Source organism: Salmo salar, chromosome ssa04 (assembly GCF_905237065.1).
Source record: "Salmo salar chromosome ssa04, Ssal_v3.1, whole genome shotgun sequence".
Taxonomy (NCBI): domain Eukaryota; kingdom Metazoa; phylum Chordata; class Actinopteri; order Salmoniformes; family Salmonidae; genus Salmo; species Salmo salar.
The window spans coordinates 13,249,754-13,267,887 of NC_059445.1; the positions used below are offsets into that span (position 1 = coordinate 13,249,754).

Consider the following 18,134-nt stretch of genomic DNA (forward strand, 5'->3'; position numbering starts at 1 on the left):
CTGTTCCTCGTTGCCTCTAATTGAAGGTCCTATTTAGTAGGGGTGTTTTTCATGGGGTTTTTGTGGGTAGTTGTTTCGTGTATAGCTGTATGCCTTACAGGACTGGTTGTCGTCGTTGTTTTTGTATATGTGTGTTTTGTTTTTCCTTCTTTCTGCCAATAAAAAAGATGAGTATACAGACTCCCGCTGCATTTTGGTCCACGTTATACGACGGCCATGACAGAACTACCCACCACAAACGGACCAAGCAGCGGAGGAAGGAGCAGCAGCAGAGCTCTGTGGAGTCATGGACATGGGAAGAGATTCTGGATGGGGCAGGACCTTGGCACCAGGCTGGGGAGTATTGGCGCCCTAAGGAGGAGCTGGGGGCAGCCAAGGTGGAGCGGCGCTATTATGAGGCATTATACGCACCGAGAGGCAAGTGCGAGAGGCACCCCCCCCCAAAAAAATGTTGGGGGGGCACACGGGTAGTCTGGCTGGGCCTAGGGTAAACCCTAAGCCAACTTCCCGTGTTTATTATGGGGAGCGTTTGACAGTGAGCGCGCCGGTGTATGCGGAAGTGCGCACGATCTCGCCCATGCGCACGCTCAGTCCGGTGCGAGTGATCCCAGCCCCTCGCAAGTGCCGTGCTAGAGTGGGCATCCAGCCTGGAAGGAGGATACCTGCGCAGCACATCTGGCCACCAGTGCGCCTCCTAGGCCCAGGCTACCCTATGCCTGCTCTACGCACGGCAGCCATCAGGCTTCTGCACAGCCCAGTTCGCCCTGTGCCAGCACTCCGCTCGTGCAGGGCTACTATTACCATCCAGCCAGGACGGGTTGTGCAGGAGGTGTGCTCCAGACCTCCAGTACCTACTCATGGCCCGGTGTATCCAGTTCCTGCTCCTCGCACTATCCCTGAGGTGCGTGTCTCTAGTCTGGCGCCTCCAAAGCCAGTACCACACACCAGGCCTCCAGTGAGTCAGCCCAGTCTAGTACGTCCTGTTCCCGCTCCTCGCACTAGCCTTGGGGTGTTTTTGTATGCGTGTGTTTTGTTTTCTTTCTTTCTGCCAATAAAAAGAAGATGAGTATACAGACTCCCGCTGCATTTTGGTCTACGTTATACGACAGCCGTGACAATAAGTCTGCTGAACAATTAATAAAATTGCCACCGGACTATTTACATTGACCCCCCCCCCCCTTTGTACACTGCTACTAATCATTGTTTATTATCTATGCATAGTCACTTCACCCCCACCTACATGTACAAATGATCTCAACTAACCTGTACCTACACACTGACTCAGTACCGGTACCACCTGTATATAGCCTTGTTATTCTTATTGTGTTACTTTTTATTAGTATTTTGTTACTTTAGTCTATTTGGTAAATATTTTCTTAACTCTTCTTGAACTGCACTGTTGGTTAAGGGCTTGTAAAGTAAGCGTTTCACGGTAAGGTCTACACTTGTTGTATTCGGCGCATGTGACATAAGTTTGATTTGATTGATGTGGTCAAATGTGCCATCGGAATCTATTGACATGTATAGATAAATATGAAATATATAGATACCTAGATACAACTATATCATAGGTAAAGTATCCATACATGTGTTGTTTTTTTTGCCAAAACATTAGTGTTTAAAAAGGGGGATTGACATGTCTGATTCCATACTTCAATCAAATATGAACACTAATTCAAGGAATTTGTCTAGCCGTTAAACTGAATCCCTATGAACAGTGACCATGGTGGTTTTAGGGAGGTATTTTCACCATACATCCTATGCAACATCCGCACCTTCGTGTGGCAAGTATAGGAAATGCAGCTATTATAATAGGTTAGTGCCCTCAAATTCAACTCTGGACCTCGAAGCCTGTTCCACAGTTTTTTTTCATTGTTCCTGTCTAATCGGGGACTGATTTAGACCTGGGACACCAGATGGATGCAATTCATTAGCAGGTAAAAAAGTTTACTCCAAATGTTGTGGAGTTCCGTTTTGTTCTTAAATACAAGTTGTAGTTCAGTCGTGTCTCTCTTAAAAATAAAAATAAGCAGCTAGAAGAAGTTGGAAGGAACCCCACAAACTTCAGTTCACTTTAGAGCAGAATTTATCATTTATAGCACCTTGTGCCAAACCCTTGGACTATTCAGATTGGAATGGCAACACGTGGAAACCATATAATTAAAAGGAACTTTCGTTTAAGAACCCAACAACTTGTATGTCACGTTGAAGAGCGTTTGGAGTACACGGTTTCTGTTCTGTTGCAAAACGTTTTGCAACAGAATCTGCGTATTGAATACACCCCAGGATTCCATCAACTCACCATACCCCAACCCAACAGGTGGCGCCAAAGGTAAAGTGGTACACTTGTGCGTCGAGATTCTATTAATCAAAGAAGAGGTTAGCCAAAAGACTTGCCAACATTACTACCTCAGTGGATACATCTCTTTCAGTTTAATCTGAGGAATTTGTCATTGCTAAAGTAAATAACGCTCACCACTAGGTCTATTTCTTGCTATCTTCACTCAAATCAAGGCGTAATTACTGACATAAACCACCTGATTACTCGAGGTAAATATTGACAACCTGTTGGGATTGTGTGGCTAGGCTAGCTAACGTTAGGTAGCTAGCTAATGCTTCAAAGCCAGGTTTAGCTAACTGTGTTTATTAACATGTTGACTTTCTTTCTGTGGTTAATTATCAGTCTCTAACTGCAAGTATTTCACAATCATTGATTTGCTAGCAAGCTATCCGTTGAATGCTGTTCCAGGACAGTCCGTTTGTTATAGCTAGTCTAGTTAGTGTTGTACCGGTCAATGAAATTACTGTACATTTTTTTAGTACCCCAACAACTAACTTAGAAACCTGAAGCTACTGTGCTGAAGCTTTACAGTGGAGGCACAGTGGCTGAACTGAGACGATCTACTACGAGCTGACTAGCTAGCTGTTAGTTAGCAGCTAACTATCTTCTAAACAAAAGACAAGCTGTCAGTCGGCTAACAAAAACAGTTATTTTGCCAAGCAAAAGCCATTTGTGTAAAGACACCTGCTAAAGTAGGAGCTCAAATTACAATCGAGCCTTTCTGTTCATGTTGCAGCGTGTTCTCTCATTTCACCTCTACTCACTGGCAATCCTGGTTCAGCAGTGCCACAGCCTGCACCTGATTTCTAGGCTGTACTACTCACTAATTGACAAAATAAATCACGCCTGGTCTCCTAGCTAAGTAAATGACTGTCCTGGAACAGCATTCAACAGATGGCTTGCTAGCAAATCAATGATTGTGAAATACTTGCAGTTAGATTTAGATAATTTGGGAGGGGGACACCGTGGAAAGTTACTGCTACGGTAACTTTCCAGTGATTGACTTGACCTGACATGACCACCTAGGCCTATCTGATGACATGCCATTGAGAGATTAGCTACGTATCAACCGTTCCCATTGAATATGGGGTTTTGTACAAAGTAGCCAATGATTGTTTTTGGCGAGGTCCTGCAGTACTTTAAAGACTGATAGCTTGAAGGTATCAATAGCTAACTCCTACTACAGAGACATTACCATCGCTGGATTTTTGTTTTCAGCCATTAATTCCATTGCACGGCGTACAACTAAAGGATAAATCGATAGGCTTGTCTGGAGTACACGGGAATCTTTTGGGGTGCTCATTTGTCAATGTCTCGAAGAAGAGGCATGGCTCGCCATTGCTGTCCTACCAGTATGTCTTGGATGACTCCTATGATTATGGTGTTATTCACTTGCCTTGTTGTATTTGGAACTCTTGCTGACATGTTTGTGTTGTAGACCATGTTCGGCAGCATCTGGGGATACTTCTACACGTCCTTCCTTAGATACTGGCTGAAGTGGTTCATCAGACAGGTGACAGGGAAATGCGAGCTGCAAAGGATTTGTGCTGGCTACAAGCCTGGGGCGCCCAGGACAACAAAAGCAGGTGAGGTTACATTCTAGAGCTAAATGGTGTTCATTAGGGCAACAGAACATGTTTTGTTACGGAAAAACAATAATTGGCATCTCTAATTGGACAAGTCCAGATAGCCCTCCCTGTTTTTCCTCCATTCGACGCCTAATGAACACTACCCAACCCTTACGAAAAACAAGTTGTCAGTTATGCTATTCATTATCATCATTTTAACCTGTCATTTGATTTTTCTTCATTCAGAATACTCACTCAAGAACTCCAAATCTAAGGTAAATGTTGGAAATCATTCCTTTCACTTGATTTTTACTGAAGCAGGAATGCATGGTTGACTAGTTATCATACAGACAACCACAATCAACTGTTACATTTAACCCACTTAAGAAATCCATTGATCAGTACCGCGATGGTTGTTATTCTTGTTATGCTAAGCACATTCTTATCAACAGTTCATGGGCATTTCCATGGTAACAGAGTTATGCGGAGACTCAGATTTTTCACTTTAAAATGAATGGAAAACAAAATACCAATGACTGCAAAGTTAAACAAAACATACAACTCTACGCACACGACTACTTTTAACAATTTCCACAGAATATTTTACAAAAACACATTTAGTTGAACAGTGCAGATGCAAAGTTTGGTAATAAAATGACGGTTTGTGCTGTTGGTGTCGTCATTCACTTACCAAACCTCTGCATCTGCACTGTTGGAAGTCGTCGTCGTGCATAGTGGTATGGTTTGCTTAACTTTGCAAATATCCGTTTTTGTTTGGCATACATTTTAAAGGGAACAATTCTCAGCATCACTATGGTACTATGGCATTTCCCCCCATACAAAGTTAAGGCAGTAGGTAATACATAGTTGGTTGTTCCATTATCTGACCTCTGTGATCATCGTGCGTGTTATGACGGCATAGTCTGTAGGAGAAATACTAACACAAACTCTGAGCTATTACCATGGATGAGATGACTAATCACACCATCTCTCTCCTCTGTCCCTCCTTCCTTTTCACCTCCCTCTCTCTTCCTCTCTCCTTCCCTCTCTCCAGCTGTTAAGAGCTGCTGTGAACGTGGAGGAGGATGGCTTGGAGAAGTATCTGGATCTTGTCATGAGGGAAAAGAATGTCAAAACGCAGAGGGATCCCACGTCAGTCTTGTTACCCTTTTACTGTTTTATTCATATTTTCTATGATATGTATTGATGACTAATGTGTGTGTCTCTTTGGTCCTAGGTTTAAGGTGAATCTGAAGCTGTGTCTCTTACAAATAACAGGATACAGGAACTTATTCACGTCCGTGGAAGAGTTGAGGAAGGAGACTTTTGACTCGGATAAAGTCCAACACGAGGAAATGCTTTTGAAGGTACTTCGGCCGTTCATTTTTTTTAATGTCAATGACTAGCATGGAGCAATGGAGTTTCTGGATGGGATGATTCAACATGACTGTTTCAAACTTTTTAATATCATCTCTATTTAAAGGTAAGTGTAAAGTATTAACAGGAATGGACTTGTCTGACTCTACAGTTATGGGACCTGTTGATGCCCGAGGTCAAACTGGAGTCCAGAGTTACCAAACAGTGGGGCGACATTGGTTTCCAAGGCGATGACCCCAAGACTGACTTCCGAGGAATGGGCATGTTGGGCCTAACCAACCTTGTGTAAGTTGTGTTGTCTGAATGACTGTCCAGTCCTGAACAATCTAACCTTGCTCATCAGTATTCTGAAAAGTTGTATATTTTTTTTCTCAAGTTTAGGCTAGATTTCTTAACTTTTTTTAAATTCGGTATCTTGTTTATTACAGGTTCTTCAGTGAGAACTACACTGAAGAGGCTCGGCAAGTGCTGTCCCACGCAAACCATCCCAAACTGGGGTAAGGATTACGTAATTACCTAATTTTAGGAGTTGACTGGCCTGTTGAACTCTGTTCTTTATATGTCAGCTATGGTTCTGATGCACATTTCAGTATATTCACTCATCAATAGCTGCATTCGTTTTAGCTTGCCCAATGTACTGGGTGGGTGGAGTTTCCACATTTGAGACTTTTCCATTAGTCCTGAAGTGAAACCTCTGCCCACCTGAGCACCAAACAATCTAAAACAAGCACACCCAAAGTAAACCTACTTTGACAACATTTATAGCCTTTTAATGATTAGCATGTGTGTGTCATGTTTCAGGTACTCCTATGCCATAGTGGGTATCAACCTGACGGAAATGGCATACAGTTTACTGAAGAGTGGTGCTCTCAAACCCCACTTCTACAACACTGTGTCTGGGAGACCCCAAATGCAGCACCTCCATCAGCTGTTCTGTAAGTGTATGCTAATCGCGCTCAACTCTGTTTGTCAGTAGCATAGGGGACTACTCCCTGCTTCAGGTTACCTAAACCCCTAACTCTGTCTTGGCCTCCCTGCTTCAGGTTACCTGGTGTACAAGTTTGATAAGTTCTGGGTGGAGGAGGAGCCTGAGAGCATCATGGAGTTCAACCACTACAGGGAGAAGTTCCACGACAATATCAAGATTCAACTACTGGACCCCGCCGTCGCCCTCACCATGACGGATAGTCCAAGAAGTAACTGACCGACCGACTGAACGGGTCTCGCTTGGACCTAATTGGGACCACCAGAACCTCGATACACTACAGCGTACTTCCAAATCTATAAGGGACATTTTGAGCTAGCTATTCCTTCGATCTTAGTTTAGACCCAATCTACACACCTTTTTTTTATTGTATAAATTAGTGACTTTAGTAGCTTTTAGAAATAAGACCAGGAGACTGGAATTCAACCCTCTGCCTCAAATAATGACCATTCCATTGCTTCAAATATTAAAAAAGGGGAAATAAAATATTAGGGCACTAGTTCTATGTAGTTGATGGGCTGTGTACTTTTCAGTGGACATGGAAAGGAATTACACAATAGTTTTAGAGGAAATGGAGATTGGTGAATAATATTAACTAGCTGGTAACTAGGTTTGAATTTATTTAACAAAGTCAACAAGTGCCGTCTGGCATGTATTCATAATAACGTTGCCTACTCATTCTCGTATTTGTCCTTCTTGCTCAGGAATCAAATATGTGTCCAGAGAGGGAATTTATATGGTAGTAGACTTAAAACTAAGGAATAATTTGTTTACCTAATGCTCAATGGTTGTACTACATACTCAGACACTGAAAGCTTTGTGCATGTTTTAATGCGTTTGAATTGATACCGTCATTGTTGTCAATACATTTCAATAGGTGGTGCTGAGATCACTGGTTATTACGCCGCTGCCTATTCCACACATTCGTACAATATTGTCTTTGCTGAAAGCTGACTTTGTATGGTATTTTGTCTGTTATTTATAGGCCGTGGGCCCTGATTTTCTTGAAGATGATTTTACATTTTGTAGACCCAGTATGGATCTTTGTAACGACTGACACATGCCCGGTGTTAATAAATTAAACTTCTGATGTGATGATTTCGGATGAGTGTGTGATGACTGTCAGGCTGAGATTGAGATTAAATGGAGCGTGTAATGAACAATACAATACAATGAACACAGACAAACCAAATAAGTATATTTATAAAGTTCAATATATTGCAAATGACCAACATCTCATTATTAAACTATAACTTATTAAATGTTTTGGGGGGGAATTAAGGGAAAGGAGGAGACCTAGTCAGTTGCACAACTGAATGCATTCAACTGAAATGTGTCTTCCGCATTTAACCCAACCCCTCTGAATCAGAGCGTTGCGGAGGGAGCTGCCTTAACCGACATCCACGTCATCGGCGACCGGGGAGCAGTTCTTGTTGGGGCTTAATTTTAAGCACACAATACAAGGGAAGCCTTTTTCTACCCAATCCTGGTAGCCCAGCAGTCGTTCCTAAAGTACTGTATCCTAACCCTAGTACGCCTGATTTAAAGGAACAGCAGCTTGCTGATTAGTTCACATTTGGCAGGTGTGCTAAATACACTATAGAGAATGGCTAGAGGTCCCCAAGGACTGGTTTGAGACCGTAGGAGAAGTATAGGTCAAAATAAATAAAAATAGAGAAAATAAAACTATTCTCCAAGGTAGATGCACTTCAAATACACTTTCATAACTCCTTTTTTAACAAAGGATTCCTCATACAACATGCTGACAGTCGACCACCTAGGAATCTTAACGTTATGGATCATGGTCCATAGTATTCCTGTAGTCTACACTGCATTGTGGGTCCAACTCAATATGGCTAGGGTTTGTGCGCTTGTCAATCCATCATTGCAAAGGGCTCTTTGCACGTAGGAATGAAGTTAACTTTTGTCCTCCATCTTCTTCTTTCCTACCATCATGACTCTCTTGAGCTGCTCAAACGACACGAACATCACAACGTTCCATGAGCCCAGCCTTAGAAACGAGGGCACAAATCTACAGGGAACAAGAGAGGACAAATTAAACGTTAGTTGGCCTGTCTGGGAGAGAATTTCAACTAAAGATCCCTGCGAATGCTCCAAAGTTTTGCTTAGTAGAGTTCAGAGGTGGCTGCTGGGAGGAGCTATAGGAGGACGGGCTCATTGTAACGGCTAGAATGTTATAAATGGAATGTAGTCCAACGTGGTTTAAATATGTTTGATTCCATTCCAGTCATTACAATGAGCCAGTCCTCCTATATCTCCTCCCACCAGCCTCCTCTGGTAGAGTTACTGTGTCAAGGTAACCACCCAAAACAGCTAAATCAATTATATATCACTGAGGACTCTAAAATGTACAACTACATCCAACTGCCTTGTTCTATCAACAGACTGATGGACACAGGTCTGTTTGTACAGTGTGTGTGACTGTCTGTGAGCTCACCCTTTGTAGAAGGCCGTGGGTCCCTCTTTGGTGGCCATGGTCCAGGCACAGTTGATGGCACTCTTATACTGGCCCGGCGGAGAGTTCATGTATCGTGTCTTCACCACGTCCACCGGAGAGGCAATACAGGTGGTAACGAAGCCGGCGCCGAACGCAGAAGCAAAATGGCACGGGAGGTTATCTGTGGGAAAACGGTCATCACAAGCGCTTTTGAAACCCTGCCACAAAGATATCAATGGGCACCTATTTTCAGTATGATTAACGATTTTAGTTTTTGTGAATACCATGTTTGTAAAAGTCAACCAGCTAACTAATTCGACCAAAAAGTGCAATTCGTTTTAGCCTGTATTTCAAACTCAATTTGCTAGCTAGCTAGCGAGCTAGCAATGACCAGCGCTGGCTTGGTTCCATAGAAATAGAATGAGAACATATTGCTATGGTGAATTCATTATGACACGTGTAACTAATCATAGTTTAAAGATTGAACCTTAGATGAACTAGTTGATTAACACAGATGTATAACAGAAATACTGACACTAAAGTTAATGTTCAAGTAGTGCCATGCAGATGCACCGTACTGTATAAGGCCTCTGTCTTGAGGCCTGCAGGAAATCCATATCTCTGTTTTATCTCTGTTTTATTTTATTGCACCTTTGTTGTGAAAGGTGCAATAAAAATCCATTAGATTAATGTTAGCTCTGTGATATTCCATAGCTGGACAGAATATTATGTACCGATATGTATACTGTTATCAGGCTTTTAAGACACATGAAGGACAAAAGAGCGAGAGGGCGTGTGGACTTCTGCCCAGTCAGCTGTCTCGCTGTGACTGTATGCACCATTAGCACCCACTCACCTGACAACAGGTTGTGCCTAAGAATGGCCTCCTTGATGAGGTCATAGGTCACAAGCTCTGTGCAGTTGACCAGAGCGTTCCTAGTGATGTTGGGTAGACAGCCTGGAGTGAACAAGAAGCAGGTCGGTTGGTAAAAGGCCCTAGAAAACTCAACAACAACCTGCAAAGCCAAGCTTTATTTTCAGGGGCACTCAAGTTCTGTCCTATGGGATCATCAACTTTGCAGCATCTGCTCCAATCAATATCTGTACATCCCTGACATTGGATGACAGTGACATACTGCCATAGACAACAATCTTTGGTCTTTTCTATGCAAACAGTTCCACTACGGACAAACACAATCAATGGGGCTCAAGGTTAGCAGCAACACAACCAATGGAGATGGGTGTTACTGGGAAATCAACCAATGGGGCCCAGGGTTGTACTGACTAACCTTTCCAGAGCCCGCGGATGCCCTCGTGGTTGAAAATGTGTTTGTAGGCCTGCATGGTGCCCGTGTAGCGACGAGCCACCCCGGTCAGGTTGACCTGGGCCTGGAAGCGGACCTTCACCACGTCAGTGGGCTGGGCGAAAGACACAGCCATGGCCCCTGTGGTGCAGCCGGCCAAGATACGGATACCAATATTTGCAGCTGGGATAGGACAGGGGCAGAGGGGGTAAGAGGGTTTGTTAAGTACTGAAAGGATGATGATTGAGGTACTATACGATGCTTCTTCTCTTGGTACAAAATATGTAGCATCACAGATTATTATCTCAGATTAATAACTGTTATCCTAATTTACTGTCTGCTCCGCCAGAGTAGAAGTTCTTGACATTGTCATAGAAGCCGATCCTGATGGAGGCAAAGCACATCTGTCTCTGTAAGCCCGCCACCAGACCGTTATACAGCGACCTGGGCCCCTCCGTCCGGATCATGGTACTGATTGTCCCAAACACCCCCCTGTAGCGGATGCCCTTGGTAGCTTCCGACGCCACCTTCTCTCCCTGAATCTGGGGTTCACAAGTGTCAGTGTTAACGGAGGTCCCCACAAGAATCAGTGTTACAGGAGGTGCCAGTAAAATTCTGTGTTACAGGAGGTCAGACTCAAGTCTTCAGGGCTGGTGGTGGACAGGGAACCATTACCTGGAGTCTGACTTTGGCTGTATCCAGGGGAAAGGTGACCAGATCAGCGATGCAGGCCGCTGAGCCAGCACTCAGCAGCTTCACCCCCAGGGTAGGGGGTGTATCGCAGGGCTTCATTCCCACCATGGTCCCTGGTACTGCAGACAGTGAAGGAGGAAGAGGGAAGGATGTCAACACTGCCACAACTATTCTCTCTTACCATCCTTGGAACTTAGGAAAATGCTGTGCATACTTAGGAAATTGTTGAGTAAATATGCCGGTCAATTTGTTGATTCGGTTTCAAAAGTACAATAGCCTGTGCAGTGTGTAGCCTATTGTTGTGGCAGGAGGGATTTAGTGATATTTGAAAACACTACATCATAATAACAACTGAACAGCATTGATTATAATAATCAATACAATCAACCAGATCAAATAAACATCAGTTATATATAGGGGAGGGTTGCACCAACATTGATTAACTCAAACTGGGTTTAATCAAGGTTTAAACTGCGTTAAATCAAGGTCATTAACTGGGTTTAATCAAGGTTTATTAACTGGGTTAAATCAAGGTTTAAGTATTAATCTTGTTGCACCACATTTTAAACCTAGTTTTAAATGAATCTTTGTTAAATTGAATCCTTCTAAACTAAGCTTAATTTTGCTCTTAGTTTAAATCTACTTGCTCCATTGTTTTAACATCAAATTAAAATGTAGATAAGGGATTATTCTAAACTGCTCCTGCAGGAGGTTTAACTTGATCAAATGTCAGTGTATGTGCTTTATTTTCAGTGTGATTAACACTCTTGTGGATACCATGATTGTAAAAGTCAACTAGCCAGCTAACTAATTTGACCAAAAAGTAGAGTTTTAATAGCCTGTATTTCAAACTTAATTATCAATAACCAGTGCTAATTTGTTTCCATAGAAATAGAATGAGAATATATTGGTATGGCGAATCCATTATGACACGTGTAACTAATCATAGTTTAAAGATTGAACCTTAGATGAACTAATCCAGGTTTAAAATTAAATGGTGCAACATCTCAAAAATAAACCAAGATTTGCAAAACCTATATTAGGTCTAATCAACAACAACAACAAAAATGTAACTATGTTGGTCAAATCAAATTGTATTGGTCACACACATGGTTAGCAGATGTTATTGCGAGTGTAGCGAAAGTACTTACATTGTTATTAATCCAGTGGATTAAATTCCGTTTGACTAGCTATTGGTTTACTGCAGGACGTGAGAGCCCAAACTATAGTTCCAGGGAGCCAGCCCTAACCCTGGAAAAAGGAGTTGTGCATCCTCATATGTATTAGATTTTTTGCTGACTAGCCACAGAGAGAGGTGTTACTGTGTACAGGAGCACGGGCCAAACCAAAGTCCACTCACTGTCAAGAAAGTCAATGTCCAAATCAACCCTACAGCAGCGCACAGCTTCTAACATTAGTGAAAAACAACACATTTACTGGTACATTACATTGTAACTACAATGCAACACTTAATGGGAATATTTCATTCATCCCAGTGCAATGTGGCAACATTGACCATTCATTGTGTAATGGTACCTTTTGGTACATTTTGTCATAAACTCAGCAAAAAAAAGAAACGTCCTCTCACTGTCAAGTGCATTTATTTTCAGCAAACTTAACATGTGTAAATATTTGTATGAACATAACAAGATTCAACAACTGAGACATAAACTGAACAAGTTCCACAGACATGTGACTAACATAAATGGAATAATGTGTCCCTGAACAAAGGGGTGGTCAAAATCAAAAGTAACAGTCAGTATCTGGTGTGGCCACCAGCTGCATTAAGTACTGCAGTGCATCTCCTCCTCATGGACTGCACCAGATTTCCCAGTTCTTGCTGTGAGATGTTACCCCACTCTTCCACCAAGGCACCTGCAAGTTCCCAGATATTTCTGGGGGGAATGGCCCTAGCCCTCACCCTCCGATCCAACAGGTCCCAGACGTGCTCAATGGGATTGAGATCCGGGCTCTTCGCTGGCCATGGCAGAACCCTGACATTCCTGTCTGCAGGAAATCATGCATAGAATGAGCAGTATGGCTGATGGCATTGTCATGCTGGAGGGTCATGTCAGGATGAGCCTGCAGGAAGGGTACCACATGAGGGAGGAGGATGTCTCCATGTAACGCACAGCATTGAGATTGCCTGCAATGACAACAAGCTCAGTCCGATGATGCTGTGACACACCGCCCCAGACCATGACGGACCCTCCACTTCCAAATCGATCCCGCTCCAGAGTACAGGCCTCAGTGTAACGCTGATTCCTTTGACTATAAACTCGAATCAGACCATCACCCCTGGTGAGACTAAACCGCGACTCGTCAGTGAAGAGCACTTTTTGTCAGTCCTGTCTGGTCCGGCGACGGTGTAGCAGGTGATGTCTGGTGAGGACCTGCCTTACAACAGGCCTACAAGCCCTCAGTCCAGCCTCTCTCAGCCTATTGCTGACAGTCTGAGCACTGATGGAGGGATTGTACATTCCTGGTGTAACTCAGGCAGTTGTTGTTGCCATCCTGTACCTGTCCCGCAGGTGTGATGTTCGGATGTACCGATCTTGTGCAGGTGTTGTTACACGTGGTCTGCCACTGCGAAGATGATCAGCTGTCCGTCCTGTCTCCCTGTAGTGCTGTCTTAGGCGTCTCACAGTACGGACAGTACGGACACAATTTATTGCCCTGGCCACATCTGCAGTCCTCATGCCTCCTTGCAGCATGCCTAAGGCACGTTCACGCAGATGAGCAGGGACCCTGGGCATCTTTCTTTTGGTGTTTTTCAGTCAGTAGAAAGGCCTCTTTAGTGTCCTAAGTTTTCATAACTGTGACCTTAATTGCCTACAGTCTGTAAGCTGTTAGTGTCTTAACGACAATTCCACATGTTCATGAATTGTTTATGGTTCATTGAACAAGCATGGGAAACAGTGTTTAAACCCTTTACAATGAAGATCTGTGAAGTTATTTGGATTTTTATGAATTATCTTTGAAAGACAGGGTCCTGAAAAATGTATGTTTCTTTTTTTGCTGAGTTTACATAGCTATCTACCACAGAGTATTTGGAACCACTGGGGCTCTTTTACTCTGTTCACCCCACAGCTATCAGCAGACCTATATTAATAGCAGAAGTATCAGTTACACAAAGACGGGTTTACTGAATGTAATCATTCACTTCATTACACCAATATGTTGCTTATCTACAAAAGTTCTACCAATAACATCAGTAACATGCAGGGGACCCATCGTACCAGCTGTCGAGAGGCTTGTCTAAGCTCTCAGCCAATAGGAGTTAGGGTGTGGAGGACAGGGGCTTAAGGTGGGAGAGTTTAATTGGCTAACAGCCAGATGCATGACAGTCTGTCAAAAGGTAACTGGTGTTCCTGATGAAATTGTGACAGACCAGGTGAGATAGTTGGCTATATTGCAATTGGCTGCCTATTGATAGAGGTTTAAACATACCAGGCTGTAGTGTTCAGTCTGGTTTAACCATGCTAGCAGCTACCTTAATTCTCTACAATAAGTTATATGTCACAATGAAACATTTTATTTTTAGGGGGACAAAATGTTTGAGCACATGTTGGAATGGACTGATGTCCCAGAACTGTTCAAATCGTAATGCTGGTACATGTGGAGTGAAGAGTTTGCCTCTCAGTCAATATGCAGAGGTGACAGAAGTGGGAGTGTTGTGACGTGAACTAGGGACTAAAGGTCAAAGGGGCTGATAAGAGTATTGCCTTACAGCAGGGTGTTTTCCAGCTCTCCCTCTTCAGCTCAGCTACCTAGAAACGCCACCTTCTTATGTAAAAGAATTCGAAAAACTGACCCTGGGCCTCCCGAGTGGCGCAGCGGTCTAAGGTACTGCATCGCAGTGCTAGAGGCGTCACTACAGACCCAGGTTCCATTCCGGGCTGTATCACAACCGGCCATGATCGGGAGTCCCATAGGGCAGCACAAAAATTGGGCCAACATCGTCCAGGTTGGGGGAGGGTTTGGCCGCCACTACTTGTGGCGGGCTGGGCGCCCGCATGCTGACCTCGGTCGTCAGTTGAACAGTTTCCTCAAGCACATTGGTGTGGCTAGCTTCCGGGTGTTAAGAAGCGCAGTTAGGCTGACCACCTAGGTTCATGGTAAACACACAGGAATGAGAACTTGATAAACAGAACATTATTAGTTAACGTATTACCCCTGTGGACAAAGAGGAAAAACCGGTGATTGGAGTATAAACAGAAAATAATCCTGAAAGCAAGAGGGAATTGAGAACATTGTTTGCTACCATACATAAGACTATGCACCTACCGTATAGGCTCTGGGATGAATGGTAAAAAAAAAAACCCGCTATAGTTCAGCTTCATACATTATGATTAATTAGATGTTTATGATTTAATAGATCAATTTTTTTACCTTAACACAGAACATTATTTAAAATCCAGTGTTCCACATCAGTTTCCCAAAGTCGGTCCTGAATCAGGTGTGTAGTGCAAGGGCAAACACGTGTAGCCAGGGGGGGCCCCAGGACCGAGTTAGGGAAACCCTGTTTTACATTCTAATAACCTTTAAATCCATAATTTAGGGACATGATGCGTTTGCTCAGGTCCTAGGATGAACAATATTACATAACTCAGTAAGAGGAGGACAGAGAATGACATATTAGCAGACCAGTTACAACTAGACGTCAGTTAAACACTTCAACCCAATCCATTACTACATTAATGGGTTAATCATTGCTAGAGAATGTGCTCATATGCATTACAATGGCAAGCTCTTATTGGTCAACCTGAACCACACCCCCAAGCATCTGCAGAGCAGCACAGCAATGAGAAGTGAGAGATTTCACAAACCACCTGTGTGACAAAGTCTATTTCAGCATGTCTCCCACGCTGACACTGCACACCATTGTCAAAGCTAGAGAACTGCAATGTTAGCCATTAACCCTTCGCTTCCTTTTACTGAAAGGTAGAAAAGAGAAAGGTATTTGCAGTGGTGGCATCAGAGATGGAAGAGATATTCTACTCCCTTATTTTTTTTGTTTCAAATGGAAGTTAATGAGCTGAGTAGACCAGACCCAAATGCTATCACATTGATGTCTATGGGAGAGCCATCCCCTTAAGTAGACAGGAACTGACCATTCTTTCAATGCTAAACAGCCTGAGTGAAGTGTCTTCATTTATCCTTATCTTTGGTGAAATTACAGGATATTTGGTCTGATTCTGGAACATTCTCTTCTCCACCAGAGGGTGCTCTGTCTCCATCTCTGTATAGATATGTCTTTCCCTCTCAATGTCGAAACGGAGCGCATCAATATTTATCCCAGGCTACAGTATGAGCAACCCTAAATGATAAATCCCATAAAGAGACATGAGACATTTTTAATATGTAGCGTAGGACCGTTCATTCTACACTTTTTAATTAGTTGAAGTGGTACACTTAAAATCATGACCTTTGTACATGACAAAATCATTCACATTGGAACAAAAAAAATATATAAAAACAGCGTAAAAATACAGAGCAAAAAGTTCAAAACATTGTTAAAAAAAAAAAGAAGCTTTTGGAGTGTGCTGACGATGAGCGCAGGAGTGGCACAGAAAAAAAAAAGGCAGAAAACATGCTTATGGAATTAAAAGGAAAGATGTCGTAAATGTAATTTTTTCCTGATAAAACAAAGTGCGTGTGCTCTACAGTTCAGTATGCAGGCTAAGCTACCACACGAATGAAATCTAAACAGTGTTTTCCTTAGTGAATTAAGTCAGATAAAGCTTTCACCACCATTCATATTTCATTCCAGTGCAAGTGTGGGTTATCCTGAAGCGGCGGCAACTAATCTTTCCAACTCTAGAAGTACAGTCACTTCTTCATTGTAGCTAACGGATGCTACCTGTCTTACCCATTGTTTCTAGTGTAAATTAGCGGCTAATAGATTAGCAGCGAGTAACACTGCACCACAGGTTGCTGTTAGTCAATTAGCCTAGCGGCTAATGAGTTAGCAGCTAACGGAACTCTACAACGACTGAGCAGTGTTCCTCGGGGACTGTGACAGGCCACTCCTGGACTGGGCTGGTGGTCTGTAAGACTTAAACATCATGATACGTAGTAGTCTAACTGGTTTAGCGATTATTAGTAGTAACATGTATACATGACTTCATATAAAGTACAGCAAGCTCAGCTAATACATGTACAGTACATACACCACAGCTCTGCCTGAATTCCTTTGAGGTCAAAGGTCAATAAAGCCCTTTTTGCCCTTCCCTGGTCCCTCTGCTGAACAGAATCTAACCCTAAAGATAAAACAGGTTGTTGACATCTGGTAAAATACATTGCTAAGAGCAGGTATTTATTTTAATTTTTTTTACTCTTACAGTATTGCACACAAATGTTAGACTTTTCAGTTCTAGCAGACTGTCATTCTTGTCACCCAACAAAGAGGAGAAGACTGGGTTCTCACGTTGTACATTTACATGACATGTTTCCCTGTTTTCCCGAAGCAGTCAACCTACAGAGCAAGAGTCTGTCTCTGTAAATTCTCTCTTTTCCATTGAGGCATTAGTTACCCAGACAGGGAGATCTCATAGTCGCTAGCAGACAGTAGGGAGCACCCCACTTTCCTCACATTCTTGGCATTGGTGATACGTGCGGCCACCTCCACTGGTTTCTCGAAGTAAAGCACCAGGGCCTGCTCAGTGAGCACCGATGCCAGGAACTGCTCAAAGGTGATGGCCCAGTCTTTATCTATGCTGGTGCTGTGAGGCAGCCCCCCATCTCTGCCGTGGGGCCCACCTGCACCGTGAGGCCCATTCCCTCCCCCTCCACCATGGGGCCCGTTCTCGCTGCGCACCAGGACCGTGTCGTCATTAATGTCCTCGCAGTGAAGCTTGTCGTCGAGCTCATGGGAGCCGCCGCTGAGCACCGAGTAGGACGACATGGACGTGTCGTCTTTGGTCTCGTCATCTGAAATGAGCATGGAGGACGATGTCCCTGTGTCCTTCGGGGACGAGTCCTCCAGCTTAATGTCCTCCATGGCAGACAGCTGCTCGCCCCTGCCGTCCCTCTTCGCAGGGCCACACGGTCTGGCCTGGCTCTCCTTCTCCCCCTCTCCCTGGCCCCTCTGCTGGCAGACAACCCCAGGCTTGGTCCCTCCATCTCGGGCTGGCCCACTGGTTTTGGCCTCCTCTGGATCGTCCTGGTCCTGCTCCTCCTGGTCCTTGGAATGGCAGAAGAGCTTGCCCACCTCGCCCATCTCCAGCAGCAGGCTGGTGACGGTGGCCGTGGCGTGGTACAGCTCCTGCTCCTGGGCGTCCTCGCTGAACATGTTGTACAGTGTCTTGCACAGCTCTATGAACTGGCTCTGAAGGAGAGAGAGAGAGGAAGACATACAGGTTAGCCTGGGAAGGAAGATGAGGTAGATTCATTGGCACAACACACA

The 18,134-nt window shown here is 43.8% G+C and overlaps 3 protein-coding genes across 5 annotated transcripts in view; 1 reads left to right on the forward strand and 2 right to left on the reverse strand.

Moving 5' to 3' along the window:
• Positions 1 to 2,335: 2,335 nt before the first annotated feature.
• LOC106602357 (ELMO domain-containing protein 2) lies at positions 2,336 to 7,369 on the forward strand. Of its 2 annotated transcripts, none has more exons than XM_014194949.2 (9): positions 2,336 to 2,550; positions 3,780 to 3,927; positions 4,156 to 4,184; positions 4,964 to 5,061; positions 5,147 to 5,276; positions 5,438 to 5,571; positions 5,715 to 5,783; positions 6,088 to 6,221; positions 6,330 to 7,369. In XM_014194949.2, exons 2-9 carry the CDS (start codon positions 3,783 to 3,785, stop codon positions 6,488 to 6,490), a joined length of 900 nt encoding a protein of 299 aa, XP_014050424.2. In that variant the 5' UTR covers positions 2,336 to 2,550; positions 3,780 to 3,782; the 3' UTR covers positions 6,491 to 7,369. The 2 variants fall into 2 exon arrangements, with proteins under 2 accessions (XP_014050424.2, XP_014050425.2); XM_014194950.2 differs by lacking the exon at positions 2,336 to 2,550 and adding an exon at positions 3,670 to 3,693.
• Positions 7,370 to 7,456: 87 nt separating this feature from the next.
• Positions 7,457 to 12,084, reverse strand: LOC123742421 (mitochondrial uncoupling protein 2). Its single transcript, XM_045716538.1, has 7 exons — positions 11,878 to 12,084; positions 10,709 to 10,845; positions 10,368 to 10,575; positions 10,019 to 10,216; positions 9,586 to 9,687; positions 8,730 to 8,910; positions 7,457 to 8,303 (listed from the first exon to the last, which is right to left on the reverse strand). The coding sequence occupies exons 2-7, from the start codon at positions 10,832 to 10,834 to the stop codon at positions 8,189 to 8,191; spliced, it is 930 nt and encodes a 309-aa protein (XP_045572494.1). The 5' UTR covers positions 10,835 to 10,845; positions 11,878 to 12,084; the 3' UTR covers positions 7,457 to 8,188.
• A 3,996-nt stretch (positions 12,085 to 16,080) lies between these two features.
• Positions 16,081 to 18,134, reverse strand: part of LOC106610250 (TBC1 domain family member 9) — a 28,284-nt gene continuing 26,230 nt past the window's right edge. For both annotated transcript variants that reach the window (XM_045716539.1, XM_045716540.1), the window contains one exon: positions 16,081 to 18,056. In XM_045716539.1, the coding sequence (XP_045572495.1) occupies positions 17,259 to 18,056 (798 nt within the window). In that variant the 3' untranslated portion in view covers positions 16,081 to 17,258. The remainder of the gene's footprint in view (positions 18,057 to 18,134) is intronic.

Bases quoted from the DNA above. Each gene is read 5' to 3' on its own strand.
- LOC106602357 (XM_014194949.2), top strand. From the start codon at position 3,783: ATGTTCGGCAGCATCTGGGGATACTTCTACACGTCCTTCCTTAGATAC. The intron at 3,928-4,155 runs GTGAGGTTACAT...TTCTTCATTCAG, and splicing joins GCCCAGGACAACAAAAGCAG to AATACTCACTCAAGAACTCC. The intron at 5,784-6,087 runs GTAAGGATTACG...GTCATGTTTCAG, and splicing joins GCAAACCATCCCAAACTGGG to GTACTCCTATGCCATAGTGG.
- LOC123742421 (XM_045716538.1), bottom strand. From the start codon at position 10,834: ATGGTGGGAATGAAGCCCTGCGATACACCCCCTACCCTGGGGGTGAAG. The intron at 10,217-10,367 runs GTAAATTAGGAT...GTCCTATCCCAG, and splicing joins CTACTCTGGCGGAGCAGACA to CTGCAAATATTGGTATCCGT. The intron at 9,688-10,018 runs GTTAGTCAGTAC...TGTTCACTCCAG, and splicing joins CATCCGCGGGCTCTGGAAAG to GCTGTCTACCCAACATCACT.